Below are 16,465 nucleotides of genomic sequence, written 5' to 3'. Positions count from 1 at the left end.
CCACCCCGCGCGCAAATCCCTTTTTCTCCCCTCCATTCATTCTCCCCCCATTCATTCACTCGCCTCCTGCCCCTCCCCCTCTTCCTTTCTCTGCCTCGCTGCTCCCTTCCCCCTCTCCTCCTCCTCCTCCTCCGGGCCCCTCTGCCATCCATTTTCTCTTCCATTCCCTTCTTGGCTTCAGCTCCCCTCCGTCCCTCTGCTTTGTCATGCCCCCACCCTTTCCCCAATTCTTTCCTTTATTTGACAGGGTCACTCTCCTCCTCCAGCAATCCCTTGCTTTTCCCCTTTCTGAAGGGCCCTCATTTTGCTGCATCTCTCTCTCTCTCCATCTCTCTCTCCTCTCGTTTTCTCCTTTCCCTGGACTCTGCCTCTACTCCCTTCCAGCTGGTCTCATCAACACCTCCCCACCACTCCCTTTGCTGTTTATGCAAATATTTCTCCTGCCGGCCCTCCTTTTTCTTCCATTTCTTTCCTTCTCCTGTTTGCCTTCCAACTGCACACTGGCTCTTTCCCTCCATCCCCTTCAAATTGCACGTGTCTTTCTTCCCCAGACTTCCTATTTCCCATCTCCTTTCCCTCTCTTGTTTGTCCTCTCCCCCCTCCCCTTCCTCCCCACAGGCCTCAGTGGGGCAGACGGTTCCCTGGTCTCTTATTAAGGACAGGCCTCTGAGGACCCATGGGGATGTTGTGATACTTTGGGGGAGGCTTTGCATGAGAGTAATTTGGGGGAGGGAGAGATTTGGTTGTGGGATTCTGTGGCCTGGAAGACAGAAGAAGCCGCCTTTGGTGACATTCTAGGGGTGAAGTGTGTCTATAAGAGCTTTAGAAGGGAGGGCTCATAATTTTGGAAAGTGTTTGTTATTTTAGGCATCTGTGGTTGATCTCTGAAAGGGAAGAGGCTGGGGCTCAGGGACTATCTTCTGACCCCTAACACCAGATGTGGGGGGGAGGGGTGTCTGTGCTTTGTGCATTGGATATCAGGAAGGTTCTCATGTGCTCAGGCAGATTCACTGGTTCTGGGGCTGAGATTAAGCCTGTGGGGGGGGGCAGCAGAGGGAGGTTCCTTGAAGGCCCAAATGACCTCTAGGAAGGTTACTGAGTGGGGGAGAAGCTAGGCTGTTGGAGCATATTTGTTCACAAAGGTGGTTTTTTTTGGGGGGTGGCCAGGATGGAAGAAATGGGGGCTAATGGTAGCTAGAGGGAAAGAGACCCCCAAAGAGAAGGTTCCACTTGAATATTGTGGGGGAAGGTTCCACAGGGCTGTAACAAGCAGTATTTTCCTGGGCCTCAGCCTTTTCCCCAAGGTGCTTTCTGTCTCTCTAGAAGAGATGGCCGTGTTTTTTGTACCTGGAAGTCATTCCCCCCCCCACCCTCAACCACACCATAAGTGACTACTTCTCCCTCTCTCTGCACAGTGAGGAGAAGCAAGAGGTGCCCATGGAGCCGTCCGAGCCCCGACCAGAGAGCGAGGCCCCGGAGCCTGGCCCTGACGAACACCCCTCCGCGGAGCCCCCTGGACCCGACCCGGGCCCCGAAGACGAGGAGAAGAAAGAGGTAGTGTGTTGGGGCTCCGCTCGGCAGACGGGCAAGGGACCCCAGGGTGCAATGGGGCAGGCAGTCCGGAGGTCCTGTGGAAAGATGCCTGGGGGGACTTTTGCGGGGAGACATGCTTTAGAGAGGTCAGCCATGTACCCAGCTACTGCCGCAGGGTTAGTGGGAAAGGGTTAGTGGGTCTCTGACTTCCTGCAATAAAGGCTGGGTGTTTGTTCAGTTCTTAGTTCCACTCCATACCCTGGGTGGGCAGGTGCTTCTAATTTAATCCCCTCCCCAGTCCAGAGCCTCCTCTCATCCCTTGTGTCCTGAAGTGCCAGGGTGCTGGGAACTTCTGGGAACACTTATTAGCTTTGGGGTTTAAATTATTATTATTTAAATCAACCGAGAAGCACGTTTCTAGCTTGGATCCTTATGTAATAAGAGTTGCATGAATGTCTCTGAGGAAGGTGTCCAGCGCTTTGGGGGAAGGGGGAGATGTCTCCAGTGCTCTGCAGAACTCCTTGACCTCCCTATGCACAGCTAGGAAAACCAGAATAAATTTTGTAAGTGGTGTGGAATAAATTATGCAAAACGAGGATATTATGCAAAGATGCTCAGTTTGCATAATTTAGATGGGACTCAAGAGTTCCGCTTTCCTTGCTGCAGAATTTGGGTTTTCTGGGGGCAAAGAGTTCTGAATCCTGAGCATGGTGCACCACACTTCACCCTGCCTTAAATGTGGTGTAAATGTTTAATGCAAAATACCGTCTGCATGGATTTACTAGATAGTGACACACACACATACCTCTTTCTCCCCATAAACTGGGCTTCCTACTGTCAGCTAGCAGCCAAACGTGGATTTTGGGAGGGTTAACTATTGATGTGTTTGCTGAATGTCATGTTATCGAAAGGTTCGTTTTGCCCACGTTCCTCCCTGCCCTGCATTTCCCAAATTTGACTCTTCCCACCCCTGAGCCGGGGCATGAACCTGGCTTCTTCCATCTCCTCTGTTCCAAAGCGGGGTGGGGGTGGGGTGGGGGCTCTCGGCTGGGGTGAGGCAGGGCTGTTTTGAGGACACACCCACGCACACGCACGTAACGCGAGCACACACATGCGAGACTGCTTTCTGTGCTGCTGAGAAGAGGGGAGGGTGGGGACAGACCTTGCTTCCCCCTCACCCTAAAGAGAGTTTCCCCCCACAACCCCGTTGACATTCTCCTCTGGACTCGTTTGTTCTGATCCCCGTTTTAAAGAGGCTCCAATCCACCGGGAGTGCGAAAGAGAGAGTGAGAGAGAGAGAACCGGAGAGAGAGAGCACAGACGTACTTGAGCAGGCCGCACAGACAGGTACCCGAGGAGGTGGATGAGAGATTTGGAGGGGCCACAACATACTAGGCCTCTCCTGGGACCGTTTCCGCCACCGCTCTCCACTTTGTGGAAGGCCCTCTGGCTCCGTAACCACAGAGCTTCTCGTCTGGGAGCCCCACATGCGCTGTGGCTCTTCCTGATTCCGTGGGCCTCTTCTCCTGTCCGTCAAAGAGAGCGCCATCTTGTCGTTGGGACCCATTCTGCCTTCGGCTGATATATAGTCAATCTCCAAAATCTTAAAGAGCGCTGCTGTTGGAATCCTGCCTGGTTGACACTCTCAGCAAAAAGGTTCCAGGAATGTCTGGACTTTGCTGGGCACTCAGTCTCATGTTGCCCGCCTGGTGCTGTTTGGTGTCTTTTGCTGCCCGTTGAAAATGTCTACGCCTCCTTCCACCGCTCAAGGTGCTTCTGCTTCGTATGAGGTTGCCTTTAAGGACTCCGTTTATTCTGCGGTAGAATTGTCTGCCTCTGTAAACCAGACGTTCTGTTGAAGTCTTCACTGCCGACGAAATGGTTATCCTGAGTTTCAGGGGCCTCCACTTGAGAGGAGACAACTCAGGAGTGCTTCCTTCATCACCTCGGGAGCAAAAGTCCGCTTTCAGAGACTCCCAGCAAGTTCTCCGTCGCACTTGGCCATCTGCAGGAAGGTCCCGGCCCGATGATACTCAGCTCCTGAGAAGCTGCAGCAGTCCGGCAGCTCCTCCGTTGAATCTGGGACTCAGTATCTTGAGAGGCTTTCCCCGAAATTTGAAGTTGGGCTCCCCTTCCAATCCCGCTGGTGAGCAGAGCTAACCAGTTTCCACAGCTCTCGTTGCTCAGCACGGGTTTTTCCTCACGCAAGGCCGCGTTTTCTCCGCCATGCCTCAAGGACTTCCACCTCCACAGAGTTCTCTGGAGTTGCCAAGAGTTGCCTAAGAGGACTTGGTTTATGCAGGGTTCTCTGGAGGTCTTCCCCGTCAAGGACTTGGCATTTGCTGCCGTCGAGTCGCCCTGCTGCCTGCCACATGGGCGCCTCTTCCGGAAAAGGACTGTCGATGTCAGCCGTCCTCTTTCCGCACGTGGACGGTTGCCCCATCACAAATTCCGTTCTCCATTGCTGACGCTTTCCGCCCGGTGTCGCAGAGCCCCTCGCCCGTCATGGGACTCTTGCTGCCAAGCACCGCCGGTGGTGCTCAGCTCTCCATTGGCCCAGTCTCTGCCTGCCAAGAACTGATGCCTTAGCCCTCCCCCCCACCGCACCTTGCCAGTGGGGGAGGCGCTTCTGTCTCGCCCTCTCTCCTCTGGGACACTTGGCTCCGACCACCTACCAATCAAGCGCTAGGTTCCTACCTACCACCAACCAACCACCACCTCTCTTGTCACCCAACCCAACCAAGCACGCACCTTTCAGGCCAGGGAGGGCTCGTTCCGATTGGACCAGCCGTTGCCTAGATACAGCGCACACACTGAGGTGCGATTGGCTGAACAGAAGACCCTGCCCCAGGTGTGAGAGGGTACCTGGAGCACTTGTCCTAATTTCGTTGATTTTATTGTTTGGTTTAGTTTTTTTGTTTAATTAATTTTTAAAGGAAAAAAAAGTATCACTTGCAACTTTCCCCCGGGGTAGGCGGGTGGGTCATGTTTCAGTTTAAATGGAGGGTTCCCTCCCCTGCATTTATTTATTTTTTTAACGATGAGGGAGCAGGGGATCTCTGGGAAACTCAGGCTAGTTCCTACCTATCAACCTGGTTTGGTCCAGCCCCCATCCTTGCTCAGACTGTGGGGTACGCTATCAACAGGGTGGTACTTGACTCCCAACCACCTGCTCCCTCCATTTCCTTGGGAACCTGCTGCTTGAGGAATAAAGTGGACGTAGAAAGGGGATGCTAGCAAGCTGGCAGTTTCTGCTCACCTGGGATGAGGAGCTCGAGGGTCTTCCGGTGTCGCTGGACTACAACTCCCATCAGCTCTGGCTATTGGCCATGGGATGGCTGAGGCTGATAGGAGCTCAAATCTCTCGACATCTGGAAGCTCCCAGGTTCCCCTATCGCTGCTTCTGCACCAGCATTTAACGATACTCCTTAATTGGCATCAGCGCCTCCTTTATCCCTGCAGAAGCCCAATTAATTAACATGGGGCTAAAGCCACGTGGGAGCCTCCACAAAGGTTCCCTGCGGCTTGGTCCCAGGTCACCCCCATGAGATGTGAAGCTCTCCTCTCATAGAGGGCACATGAATGATGTGGTTCCTTCCTGTGCCAGTGGCTGTGGTTAAGTGGGAGGGCCAGTCCTGGCCTTGCTGTCGCCTGGGCGCTCGGCTGCTGAGCTGCAGGGAGGCCGAGGGAGGCATTTGGTGGCTTCCAGACTCCATTGCATACAATGCAGGCCCAAAAGGGGAGCAGAATTGTGGGAGAGGATGAGAACCCTCCCCTTCCCAGCTCAGTGCTGTTGACCAGAGACAGGAAGGCCATTTCCCCACCCCAACCCCTAGAAAGCCAAGCGGTGGGACTTTGGAAAGGCCTCTTCTTTAACAAAGAGAATCTGTGTCCGAAACAATGCAGAATCATAAGAGTTGGAAGGGACCCCCAGGGGCCATCTAGTCCAACCCCCCAACCCCCCCGCAATACAGGAATCCCAACTAAAGTGTTGAGACATAGTTACATGTTCTTAGCAGATGGTCAGTCTCTGAATAATTGCCTGTTGCATCTGAGAACCTAAATACACATTGCGTCCAACAACCTTGGTGTCACTGCTGTGCCTAAGCCAAATGGACTCCATGAGGACTACAAGCATTGCAGGTACTGTGGTGGCTAAAATTCATTGCCGACACCTGGAATGTTCTTTGTCCTTTTTTCAAAAGCAGCAGCAGCAGTGGAAGCCTCTCTTAGCCTGGACTTAACTTGGGCTGCCCATTTCGCCTTGCAGAAATAATGCCCATTGAAGTTGATCCTTTTCAGGATCTGCTTGTGCACATATTCCCTGCATTGCCCATTAATGTGGCACAACTGGCTTAAGAAAAGGAGAGAAGAGCCATCCATTTCTCTGCAAGGCGGTGAGCAGTTAATCACAAGCCTGCCTTAAATTCTCACTGTAGCCTAGAAAAGACTTAACAGCCCTTTGGGTTGTAGTATTCTGCGTGTGTGAAAAATTGGCAAGGTCTCAAGTACAGTAGGCCCTTCATTGGGCAGGATGGAAAGCTGAAGAGTTTTGTGTTAACTTGTGAGCTTGCACATTTTCTCACCAGAAGGGGCATGGTTTAAAAGCAAAATAATAAAGGTTGCCAAGCCTTGTTCAATAACTATTGTTTATTGATGCAAAAGCAGCTTCCCCTATCTGAACCATTCAGAATTAAAGTAATTAGAATAATATCCCATCCAGATTTGTCCTAATAGTTAGGGATTCTTTGTACCTGTGTTCTAGTACAGTGGTACCTCGGTCTAAGAACAATCCTGTTAACGAACGCTGCGGACAACGACCTCCGCAAAACCGGAAGTAGGTGTTCCGGTTAGCATACATTGCCACGGAAGCCAAACGGAAGCCGAACACAGCAGTGGGAGGCCTCATTAGGGAACGTGTGCACCTCCGTTCAAGAAAGCTTTGGTGTAAGAACGGACCTCTGGAATGGATTAAGTACGTAACCCGAGGTACCACTGTAATAGAATCCTTAGGCCCTGGATTAGAGTGTATGTTGTCTCAATGCTACAGTTATTTAGTATTATCTAGCTGTTTTGCAATTAAAACTTACATAATGTCAGAAAAAATCATATAGATAGCCAGATAGCCAACCCCCTACATTAAAACAACAAAAAAGCAGCAGTAAAATAATGCCAGTCTTACATTTCTAAGATTTAAAAGTAGCAGACCAGACCAAATTTATAAAAGTCATATTGCATCTTCAGAACAGAGCTAGAAAGCTGAAGTTCTGGTGCTATCACCAAGAGGTCCTGTGTCTCGTACCCACCCATCGAGACTAACTTACATTAGCTGAGCTTCCGGCATTGCAGGGGGTTGGACTAGATGACCCTCAGGGTTCCTTCTGTGATTCTAGGACAGAGAATGAGGCCTCCAGTGTCAATTGTGAGAATCTGAGTAGGCTCATGGTCCTCTTGTGCTTGTGAGGACTCAAAACGTGTTGAGTCCAAATAACACGTTTTGAGTCCAAATAAACTTCTGAGAGCTGTTCTGAGATGCAAAAGAGCTCTTGGTTTGTAATCTGCATCCTTTTGGCAGGGAAAGTGTGTTTCCCACGGACAGGCTGCGCTTGCCATACAGCTACCAAGGGGGGCAGAGTGAGGTGTAGGGGTTCTTCCGTCTCAACTTTATTCCTGAATCAGCAGAGGACCCTTGCCCAGCTCCCCAACTCCTCATCTGGGCCCCTGTTTCATTACTTATGCCCTCGTCTCTCCCCCCCCCCTCCCCCAGGTGTGGCGGCCACTTTCCAAACCCCTGACGCTGACCTGACTACCCCCTCTATGCGGGGCTTTTTCTCTCTTTCTCCTTCCCCTTCCTCCCTTTTCTCTCTCTCTCTCTCTCTCTTTCCATTCCCCCTTCCTCCCTTTTTCTCTGCAGGGTTCAACTCAGCCCAAGGCCTTCAAGAGGAAGATATCTGTTGTCTGTAAGTAAAGGAGCCCTGGTCCTGCAACCACACAGGGCATCCAGACATGTTGGAGAAGGGTGGGAGTTATCCTGGGATCCCCCCCTGCCGCCACTCCAGTGCAGTTCTGAGGGGAAGGGAAACCAGGAGCAATGAGCAGCCTTTGCTGCCTTTTCTGGGGTCACAGTGGATGGGTTTAGCCAGGTGAAAATCTGGAGAGGCATAATTCAGGCACAGCAGGTCGGCCTTTACCCAGGTTCTTGGTCTTGGTGAGGCCAGAGGGAATTTCCCCTTGCTGTTTAGGAAGAAACGTGTCGGCATGTCTTTCTGCCCCCTGGCCCAATTTTCTCCCACTTTCCAAAGAGAAGACCCAAGCTTCTGGTCCTCATGGTAGATGGCCACACCTGGGCTGAGTATGAGCGGTTCTTGGGGAAGTCTGCCTCCTTTGGAACTCAAGAAAGCAGATCTCTCTCTCTTTTTAGTGCAATATTAAGGATCGGTTGGCTGGTCACTCTTATTAGAGTAGTTTTTACAGGGTTTTAAACATTTACAAAGCTCCTTATCCTTCCCCTCCCCTGTCATCACTGCGTGGCTTAGGCTGGAGTTTGGAATGAAGGGTGGGGAGCTGGCCATATCTTTCCTAACTCTGAGCATGTGCAGAGTGCATTCCTGCCCAAGCCGCCTGGATTTACAGAAGCATTCGAGACTACGCATTAGCCCTTGTAGCTGTCCCGAGAGATGAACCTGAGGGCGGCAGGGAAGGGAGGTACCCTCTCTGCCTTCGAGGTACCATTTCACTGGAAAACAGGGCAGGCTGCGCCCCTGCGAGGGGAGGGGTCTTAGCCTTGGGTCTGCCCTCTTGATTTCAGCGTCATCGGTGGCCAAGGGCACAGCAGCAGCGACAAACAGCGACACAGAGGGAAGCCAGCCGGGAGGCCGGAAGCGGCGCTGGGGGGCCAGCACAGCCGCCACGCAGAAGAAACCTTCCATCAGCATCACCACAGAGTCCCTCAAGGTACCCTGGGCTCACGGCTGTTCATTTTAGGCTCGGCGCAGCTCCTTAAATCCTGGCCTGACGCACCCCTCTCCCTTGGTCGTCCCCCCCCCCCAATAGAGCCTGATCCCTGAGATCAAGCCCCCGACGGGAGGGCAGGAGGCAGTGGTGGACCTGCACGCCGACGACTCGCGCATCTCCGAAGATGAGGCCGAGCGGCACCCGGAGGAGCCCCCCCACGAGAAAGCCCTCAAGATCTGCCGCACCGTCACGCAGGTTTGTCCATCACCGGTGGGCTCTGGGTGGGTGTTTTGGCTCAGAAGCAGCTGCAGGAATGTGGGGTGGAGCGTCTTCTGGGTGGAACTGCAAGGGAAACCTCTGGGGCCTCCGCCTCCAGGCCACCGTAGGCCAGGCAACCTCTGCATTGTCTTGCCTGCTGAAGCCAGCAGCTGAGCTGCCTGCCTAGGTTAGCACAAGGGGCAGAACAATGTCCCCTTGAAAATGCATATTATTATTTTTTTATTAACTTATAAAACACATACATAAACATTTACACAATACACTACCTAATTTTTCATAACAAAACGTACCTACGTTACCCTATAAAATACCAATCTATATTATTGGTATTGGTATACTGATATTATACATATCAACATACCTACACACTTACCCCATACAGACACCCACCAAGTGACTTGACTTCCAGCCATTCTTGTTACGCTACTTTATAGCGTAACAAGAAAAATAAAGTAGTGAAAATGCATATTTTTAAGGCAACTGGGTTTTTCTTTTCTTTCTTTTTTTGTGCTTCACATCCGTGCTTTTTTAAATGCTGTAATTCATATTTTTCATAGTATAAGCAAGTAAGCACTCCCCGGGAAAAGCTAAACCAAAGAGAGGTATACAGAGATAACCAACAGAGTCTCTCTTTCGATAGATCCATTTCCGTCTGTTGAGAACGAGCCGTGAGGTGTAGGCAGCCTTGGAGTCTCGTTCGAGGTGTTTACATATGAGATGAAGCTGAGCCAAGTCGCTCTCTAGGCCCATTGCCCTCGCTAAGCCCGTCCACATGTTTTTCTGGCAACCCCATTAGGCACATTGCTGGCGCCGCTGCTGCTTCTGGTGGAAGCCCTCTCTTGTCTCTCCTGAAAAACACAACTTGTTTTTTCTCTCTCCCCCAGGTGGTGCCGGCTGAAGGCCAAGAGAACGGCCAGGGAGAGGAGGAGGAAGAGGAGGAGAAGGCGCATGAGGAAGAGCCGCCCGAGGCCCCTCCTGCCGTCGCCGTAGAGGCAGTCGTGCTGCCACCACCCGTGGAGCACGAAGTGAAGAAAGGTGCGGGGCAAGGGACAAGGGGAGGCTGCAGGGGTGGAATGGCAAGCGGGGGCCGGAAAGTAGAGTTCCTGCTTCTTGAGCCCCAACTTCCCTTTGTCCCGCCCCTTAGTTACCCTGAGCGACACTCTGACGCGGCGCTCCATCAGCCAGCAGCGCTCCGGCGTCTCCATCACCATCGACGACCCTGTCCGCACAGCCCAGGTCCCCTCTCCGCCCCGCGGCAAGGTCAGCAGCATCGTCCACATCTGCAACCTGGTGAGTATGTGACCAGGGTGGGGAGGGGAGGGCAGCCCTCCAGCAGCCACTGATAAGAAGCCAGACCTGCCTTAACACCCCGGGGGCGTCCTTTTGCGCAGGTGAGACCCTTCACTCTCGGGCAGCTGAAGGAGCTGCTGGGCCGGACAGGCACCCTCGTGGAGGAAGCCTTCTGGATCGACAAGATCAAGTCCCACTGCTACGTCACGGTGAGTTTTCCGCCCTGTCTCCCTCAGCTTGGAGGAGCAAATCCTTGTTTCGAACTCGAGTGCCCTGCAACGAATTGGCGGATGGCCCAGAAACGTTTGCGACAGAGCCAAGGGCCACATTCCCTTCTGGGGAGCCTTCCGGGGGCAAAGGTGGGCAGGGCAAGCAAGGCCATCTTTGTCCTTTATACAGTGGGCTTAGGGACGCGGGTGGCGCTGTGGGTTAAACCACAGAGCCTAGGACTTGCCGATCAGAAGGTCGGCGGTTCGAATCCCCACGACGGGGTGAGCTCCCATTACTCGGTCCCTGCTCCTGCCAACCTAGCAGTTCAAAAGCACGTCAAAGTGCAAGTAGATAAATAGGTACCACTCCAGCGGGAAAGTAAATGGCGTTTCCGTGCGCTGCTCTGGTTCGGCAGAAGCGGCTTAGTCATGCTGGCCACATGACCCAGAAGCTGTACGCCAGCTCACTTGGCCAATAAAGCAAGATGAGCGCCGCAACCCCAGAGTCGGTCATGACTGGACCTAATGGTCAGGGGTCCCTTTACCTTACAGTGGGCTTGCCTCTCCACGCCCTTGCAGGCTCCTCTCTGTCTTCCATCCAGGCAAGTAGGAGGCATTTGTGACACATTCCAGCCAGGCAAAGCACTCTTGGAGGGGCCAAGTGAGGCCAGCGGTGGGGTATGGCTTGGGGAGAGTTCTGAGAGCCAGGCATATTATGGAGGGTCGCATTTGGACCCCAGGCCTGCAGGTCCCCCCTCCTGCTCCTAGAGGTTCTGCCCCGCCCCCCGGACTGTTTTCAACGAATTTCAGTTCCTTGTTATTTTGAATGTCTTTGATTGTTAATTTTTCTCACTGATAACTTCATCAAGCAATCAAGTGGTGTATAAGTTTTGTACACAGAATAAAGCCAGGATTAGAGCACCTTTTCCCATCAGGGAAATCCTGTTCACTCTTTCTCCAGGAAAGGGTAGTAGCAGCCTTGAAGGTGAAAGACTTGCTTTTTGAAGAACTAAAACATAAATTTGAGAGAGAGCCATATGCAAGACTGGAGTGTAATGCGAAAGCCACTTGCGAACCTCGTCAAACAAACATTTTATTGGACTTGTGCTCACTTAGTGACAATCCCCTGCTCTAAAGCATGAAAGGAAACCAAACTCAGCCTTTTTTTAAAAAAAAAAATATTCCTGCCTTTTCACCTCCCTTTTTCTTTTCAGTATTCAACAGTGGAAGAAGCGGTAGCAACTCGCAACGCCCTCCATGGCGTCAAGTGGCCACAATCAAATCCCAAATTTTTATCAGCAGACTTTGCAGAGCAAGATGAGGTATGAACTGTGAGAGATAAGGCAGAATAGAGGGTGGGATCTGTTGCTCTCCGTCCCCTCGATGTCTCTGGAGAGGCTGTATGCAGTAAACTGGGGAGATGGGGAGAAGGAGCTCCATTTTCAAAAAAAGTCTTTCAGTTTACCTCCCCTTCTGAGAGATACACTGCTGGGCCGGGGCACTTGGGGCCGTCCAGAAAAGAGCATTGCTGGATCAGGCCAGCAGCTTTCAAGCAGGACCTGAGCACAGCAGCGCTCTCCACCTTCTGTGTATTCACAAGCATTGCTACCTCCAACTGCGGGGGGCAGAACAGAGCCATCATGGCAAGTAGCCACTGATAGCCTTTTCCCCCATGAATGTGACCTATTCTCTTGTGAAGCCCATCCAGGTTGGTGCCCATCACAGTCTCCTGGGGATGTGGGTGCCACAGTTCAGGAAGAAGTACTTTCTTCCGAACCCTTCAACTTCATTGGAAGCCCATGACTTCTAGTGTTATGAGAGAAAGGGGAAAACTTTTCCCTATCCCCTTTCTCTACGCCACACATCATTTTAGAATCTTCTATCCTATTGCTTCGTCCTCGCCTTTTATTTAAACCCTAAACGCTGTGAACTTTCTTCATCCCCTCGATTGTTTTGCTTGCCCTTCTCCAAATCTTTTCCAATTTTGCAATATCCTTTTCGAAGTGAGGCGGACGGATGTCTGGCTGCGTTGCCCAGTGGTCAGGAGTGTTTGGACTTGTGGTCCAGCAGGACCTGGAGAGGCGAAAAGCTCCTAAAAGTAGAACGCAGGAGGAGTGTAGCATCTTAAGAGGTCGAGGCTTCTTGTGGAGACAAAACTGAACCGAAGCAGAACTCCTAAAAAACCTGTTGGGGAATTCAGACTGGACGGAACAGAAATGAATTTCTTGCTTCAAGACATTTTCCTGTGAAAGTCATTGATGTTGAAGGTTGTGGTGGCGGCCAGTGGGGGTTTTAGAGGATGGGGCCAATGTATGGAGGTTTAAGTCTGCCCAGGGATAATAGGCCTGTTGACGTGGAGTGGAAATTGAGGGTAAAGGCCTGCAATTTGCTAGACGGACATTGCCTGGCCTGGTGGGCGCATTTCTCAGAGCAGGACTGCTCTATAGGGGCAGTTTATCTTTCTGTTTCCATTTGTTTCTTGCCCTTTGGCTCACAAGGAGCCTGCCTCCATGGCATATCTGAAGAGCCTGGTTTCTGGATCTGCCCAAAGGCCCATATAGTCCGGTGTCCTGTTCTCAAGGTTGCCAAGCAGCTGCCCCAATGGGAACCTAAGTGCAACAGCCCTTCCGTTTACGTTCCCCAGTATAATGCCTCTGACAGTGGGTGAATATCTTTATCCTCTGCTGCTGGCCTTACCCTCCACAAATTTGTCTCAATTCTCTCTGAAAGCCACCCAGATCTGTGGCCATCACTGCATCCCATGGATCAGTAATTTTCGTTGTCCCTGAGAGGGGGCAATGACAATAAAGATGATATTATTATTATTATTATTATTATTATTATTATTATTATTATCATCATCATCATCAAATTCCTGTGCACTGACTAAAGAAGTCCTTTCTCTGGCCTGTCTCGAATCTTCCGACACAAAACTGCTAAGTGAAACGCAATGGAATAAGTTGGGGAATGCTTCTTGAATGGTCGGAGTGCCGGGCGTTTTAAGGAAAGCCAACATGTGTGTCTGATCTTGCTCCTCCTCCTTCTCCCCAGCTGGATTTCCACCGGGGTCTGCTGGCCGAGCGTCCCGCAGAAGCCAAGGCGGACGAGGCTCTCGCTCTCCCCGGGGTGGGCCTGGGCATGCGGGGGGAGCGCGAGATGTCGCGGCGTTCGGAGGCACGAGAGCGGGAGGCGGCGGTCCGGGAGCAGTGGGCCGAGAGGGAGAGAGAGATGGAGCGCCGGGAGAGGACGAGGGCTGAGCGGGAGTGGGACCGGGACAAGGTGCGCGAGGGGCCCCGCTCTCGGTCCCGATCCCGGGAGAGACGCCGCAAGGAGCGCCCCAAGTCTAAGGAGAAGAAAGCCGAGAAGAAGGGTGAGTTATATGGGCCCACAGGGTGTGTGCGTGCGTGTGTGTGTGCGTGTGCGTGTGTATGTATGTAAAAATTCTTCCTCCGTGATGGATCCAGGGCTGTGTGGGAAGGTGCAGGCAGAACGCAGCCCCTTCCTTCCAACTCCACGATGCTGTGATTCAGCCTTCCCTCTGGCATTATCAGGCTGACACATGAGTGTGACCGTGTGAATTTTTGAAATCTCTGCCTCGCCTTTCGGCAGTCGCCATTTTGAGTGGCTGAGAGCATCTGGTTGGGCCGAGGTCTTTAGGAAGCCGAGGGAAGGAGGTCTGGGAAGCCGCCTCTGGCGTGCAAAGTATTGGATCAATAACAACAACTGTAAGAATAAAAGTGTGAGGCTGCCTTCGCCCCTCTGAGGTCTCTGCTTCCTCCTCTCTTTCTGCCAACAGAAAAGGCCCAGGAAGAGCCCCCCGCTAAACTGCTGGATGACCTTTTCCGCAAAACCAAGGCGGCCCCCTGCATTTACTGGCTTCCTTTGACAGACACCCAGGTAAGAGACACGCTGTCCTTCAGGAACACCTGGGAAAGACAGCAGTATCATTTGGTGCTGTCTGGACTGGCAGGGAGATGGGCTGGCTTCCCCTGTCGGGTTATCCTTGTTTATTATTAAGGGTGAACAAGCCAAGGAATCCAGAACGCCGGTCAAAATCTGCCCTTGCGCTCAGATCCTTTGGGACACTGGGTCAAATGGACAGCGGGAGGGTGCATACATTTCCACCTTCTCTGTGACCCAGAGGACTAGAAACTTATATTTCTAAAGGGGAAGAGATTCCCAGGACACAGGCCAAGCAGATATTTTATGCATCCTTTGTTTTTTTGCCCAACTTCTGCTAGCCATCGTAAAGAGCAAAGAGCCATGCTGCCTTTTCTGAAGGAAAGCTTGGTGATGAAGTGCATTATTGAGTCTGCCCGGCACCGGGGCTCCGCCCTCCTGGTCCATGGGGCTATTTTCAACCTCCCTTTTCTCGCCCGTTGTCTTCCCCTCCAGTACGTTCAGAAGCAAGCCGAGCGGGCGGCCAGGGCCCGGGAGCGAGAGCGCCGGCGCAAGGAGCAGGAGGCAGAGGAGGCCCGCCAGCGGGAGCGCAACCGCCAAGCCGAGCGGGAGAAGAGGCGGGAGCACAGCCGGGAGCGCGAACGGGAGCGCCCCAACGCCACAGGAGGCGGGGCCAGCAGGGGGGGCGAGCGGAGTGGCCGGGACCGTGAGCGGCGTGAGGCAAAGGCCCGCCATAGTCGGAGCCGGAGTCGCAGCACGCCTGTACAGGACAGGGGGGGGCGCCGCTGACCTATTCCAACTTCTTTACTTTGACCTTCTGCGGGGAGGGAGGGGGAGCGGTGGCGGCACTTCCTTCCCCCACCCCTACCCCAAATCTAGCCCTGGTTTTTGGGGAGAGGACTGGGACAGCCAGGGATTGGGCTCCCCCTTTTCCAGCAGCTCTTGCGAGGAGGGAGGGGCGTGCTCGGCGGATGTCATGGCTGCGACAGGCAGGAGGGGCCTTTCTCCTCGGAAAGTGGGGCGGTTTTTATCCCCAGCCCTCCCGCTCCCCTCTTCTCCCGGGGCCAGTTCCCTCCCCGTTCATTTGTATTTTATTTTGGGAAAATCTTTTTTTTTATTCTGATGAATACAGGAAAAGAGAACATAATAAAGAGATGGCGTTAGTTTTATACCCGCTGTGCGTCTTTCTTGTCGGGTTGGGGAGTCGAGTTCCAGAAGCTGCTCAGAGCAGGGTGTTTCTTAGCTGCCGACGCACCTGTGCAAAACACACACACACACAAACACCCCTTACTAGTAGCCCACCAACAGAGCTTGGCGATTCCAGCCTCTTGTGCTAAAATAGGAAAGGGCAATTTCAGAAACGGGGGGTCAAACATCTTTTTCCCCCTCCTGGGACTACACTGCTCCCTCCTGGGGCCACGTGTCTTCAACCTGCACAGCCGTTAGGCAGCAGATGGTGTCTGAGAACAGAAGGCAGAGGCGCCACCACTCCTCCCAGTACCCAGATGGGCTTCACTGGTGCCTTTGAACTGTCAAGAAGCCTTGCTGGTCTCCGAACAGCTTGGGCAAGGCCCAAGAAGTGACCTCAAGCAGCCAGGGGACACCTGGATCCACCCAAAAAGAAACCCGAAGATGAGAACCCAAGTTCTTTGCTTGGATTGATTTTGGAAGTGCCTCACAAAATCTTAGGGGAAGCAAGTTCCCCCTAAGTTTACACAATGCATGCAAATACAATAAAACTGCACATTTCAAGTTGCGTTAACCAGCTGTCCGTGGTCCACATCTTGGGTGTTTGGGTACGTAAAGCTCCAACAAGAGAGACCTTAGTGGAGTGCAAAAATGGGAGGCAAAAGTCAATGGCTAGAACTCCCATATGCAGCATGGGAAGGGACTACAGGGGGCATCTAGCCTGACCCCATTTTGGCCGGCAGTCTTTTTGCTCCTCTCTTGGAATTGAATTTAAAAACAAGTTCCAGGTATGGGATGATAACGTGTTGCGAAAGATAAACTATCCCAAAAGCCTTATGTTATGAAAAGTAGTTTTGCAAGGTTTCCCTTCTGCCTCGTGGAGAACTTTGCTAGATGTTTGCATTTTTTACTTGTCTGAAGAATTGCACGGTACTGGACGTCTCTGCCCCTCATTTTTCCTCAAATCAACACTGAGGCAAGTTAGACTTCAAAGAGACTAGTCCAAAATGTTATCTCATGAGCTACATAAGCCCGAGTTGGGTATCTGCAGCTCCTCCATACTGTTTTAGACTAGATTACCCTCAACTACAGTTCTATGAATTTGTGGGGCA

General features: G+C 52.3%; 1 protein-coding gene across 3 annotated transcripts in view; it reads left to right on the top strand.

Annotated features, from left to right (window-relative positions):
• The window catches only part of ACIN1 (apoptotic chromatin condensation inducer 1), a 35,132-nt gene extending 19,798 nt beyond the window's left edge, over positions 1–15,334 (top strand). For 2 of the 3 annotated variants that reach the window (XM_079951427.1, XM_079951426.1), the window contains exons 8-18: positions 1,416–1,554; positions 7,448–7,493; positions 8,342–8,487; positions 8,587–8,742; positions 9,651–9,801; positions 9,911–10,056; positions 10,158–10,265; positions 11,480–11,587; positions 13,317–13,635; positions 14,062–14,162; positions 14,661–15,334. In XM_079951427.1, the coding sequence (XP_079807553.1) occupies positions 1,416–1,554; positions 7,448–7,493; positions 8,342–8,487; positions 8,587–8,742; positions 9,651–9,801; positions 9,911–10,056; positions 10,158–10,265; positions 11,480–11,587; positions 13,317–13,635; positions 14,062–14,162; positions 14,661–14,954 (1,714 nt within the window). In that variant the 3' untranslated portion in view covers positions 14,955–15,334. Of the gene's footprint in view, positions 1–1,415; positions 1,555–7,447; positions 7,494–8,341; positions 8,488–8,586; positions 8,743–9,650; positions 9,802–9,910; positions 10,057–10,157; positions 10,266–11,479; positions 11,588–13,316; positions 13,676–13,760; positions 13,933–14,061; positions 14,163–14,660 lie in introns of those variants that run through there. The other variant, XM_079951428.1, reaches the window with a different exon arrangement.
• Positions 15,335–16,465: the final 1,131 nt, after the last annotated feature.

Source organism: Podarcis cretensis (genome assembly GCF_951804945.1).
Source record: "Podarcis cretensis genome assembly, chromosome: 13".
NCBI lineage: Eukaryota > Metazoa > Chordata > Lepidosauria > Squamata > Lacertidae > Podarcis > Podarcis cretensis.
The sequence above is the reverse complement of the archived record's forward strand: the minus strand, read 5'-3'. Positions and strand labels throughout refer to the sequence as shown.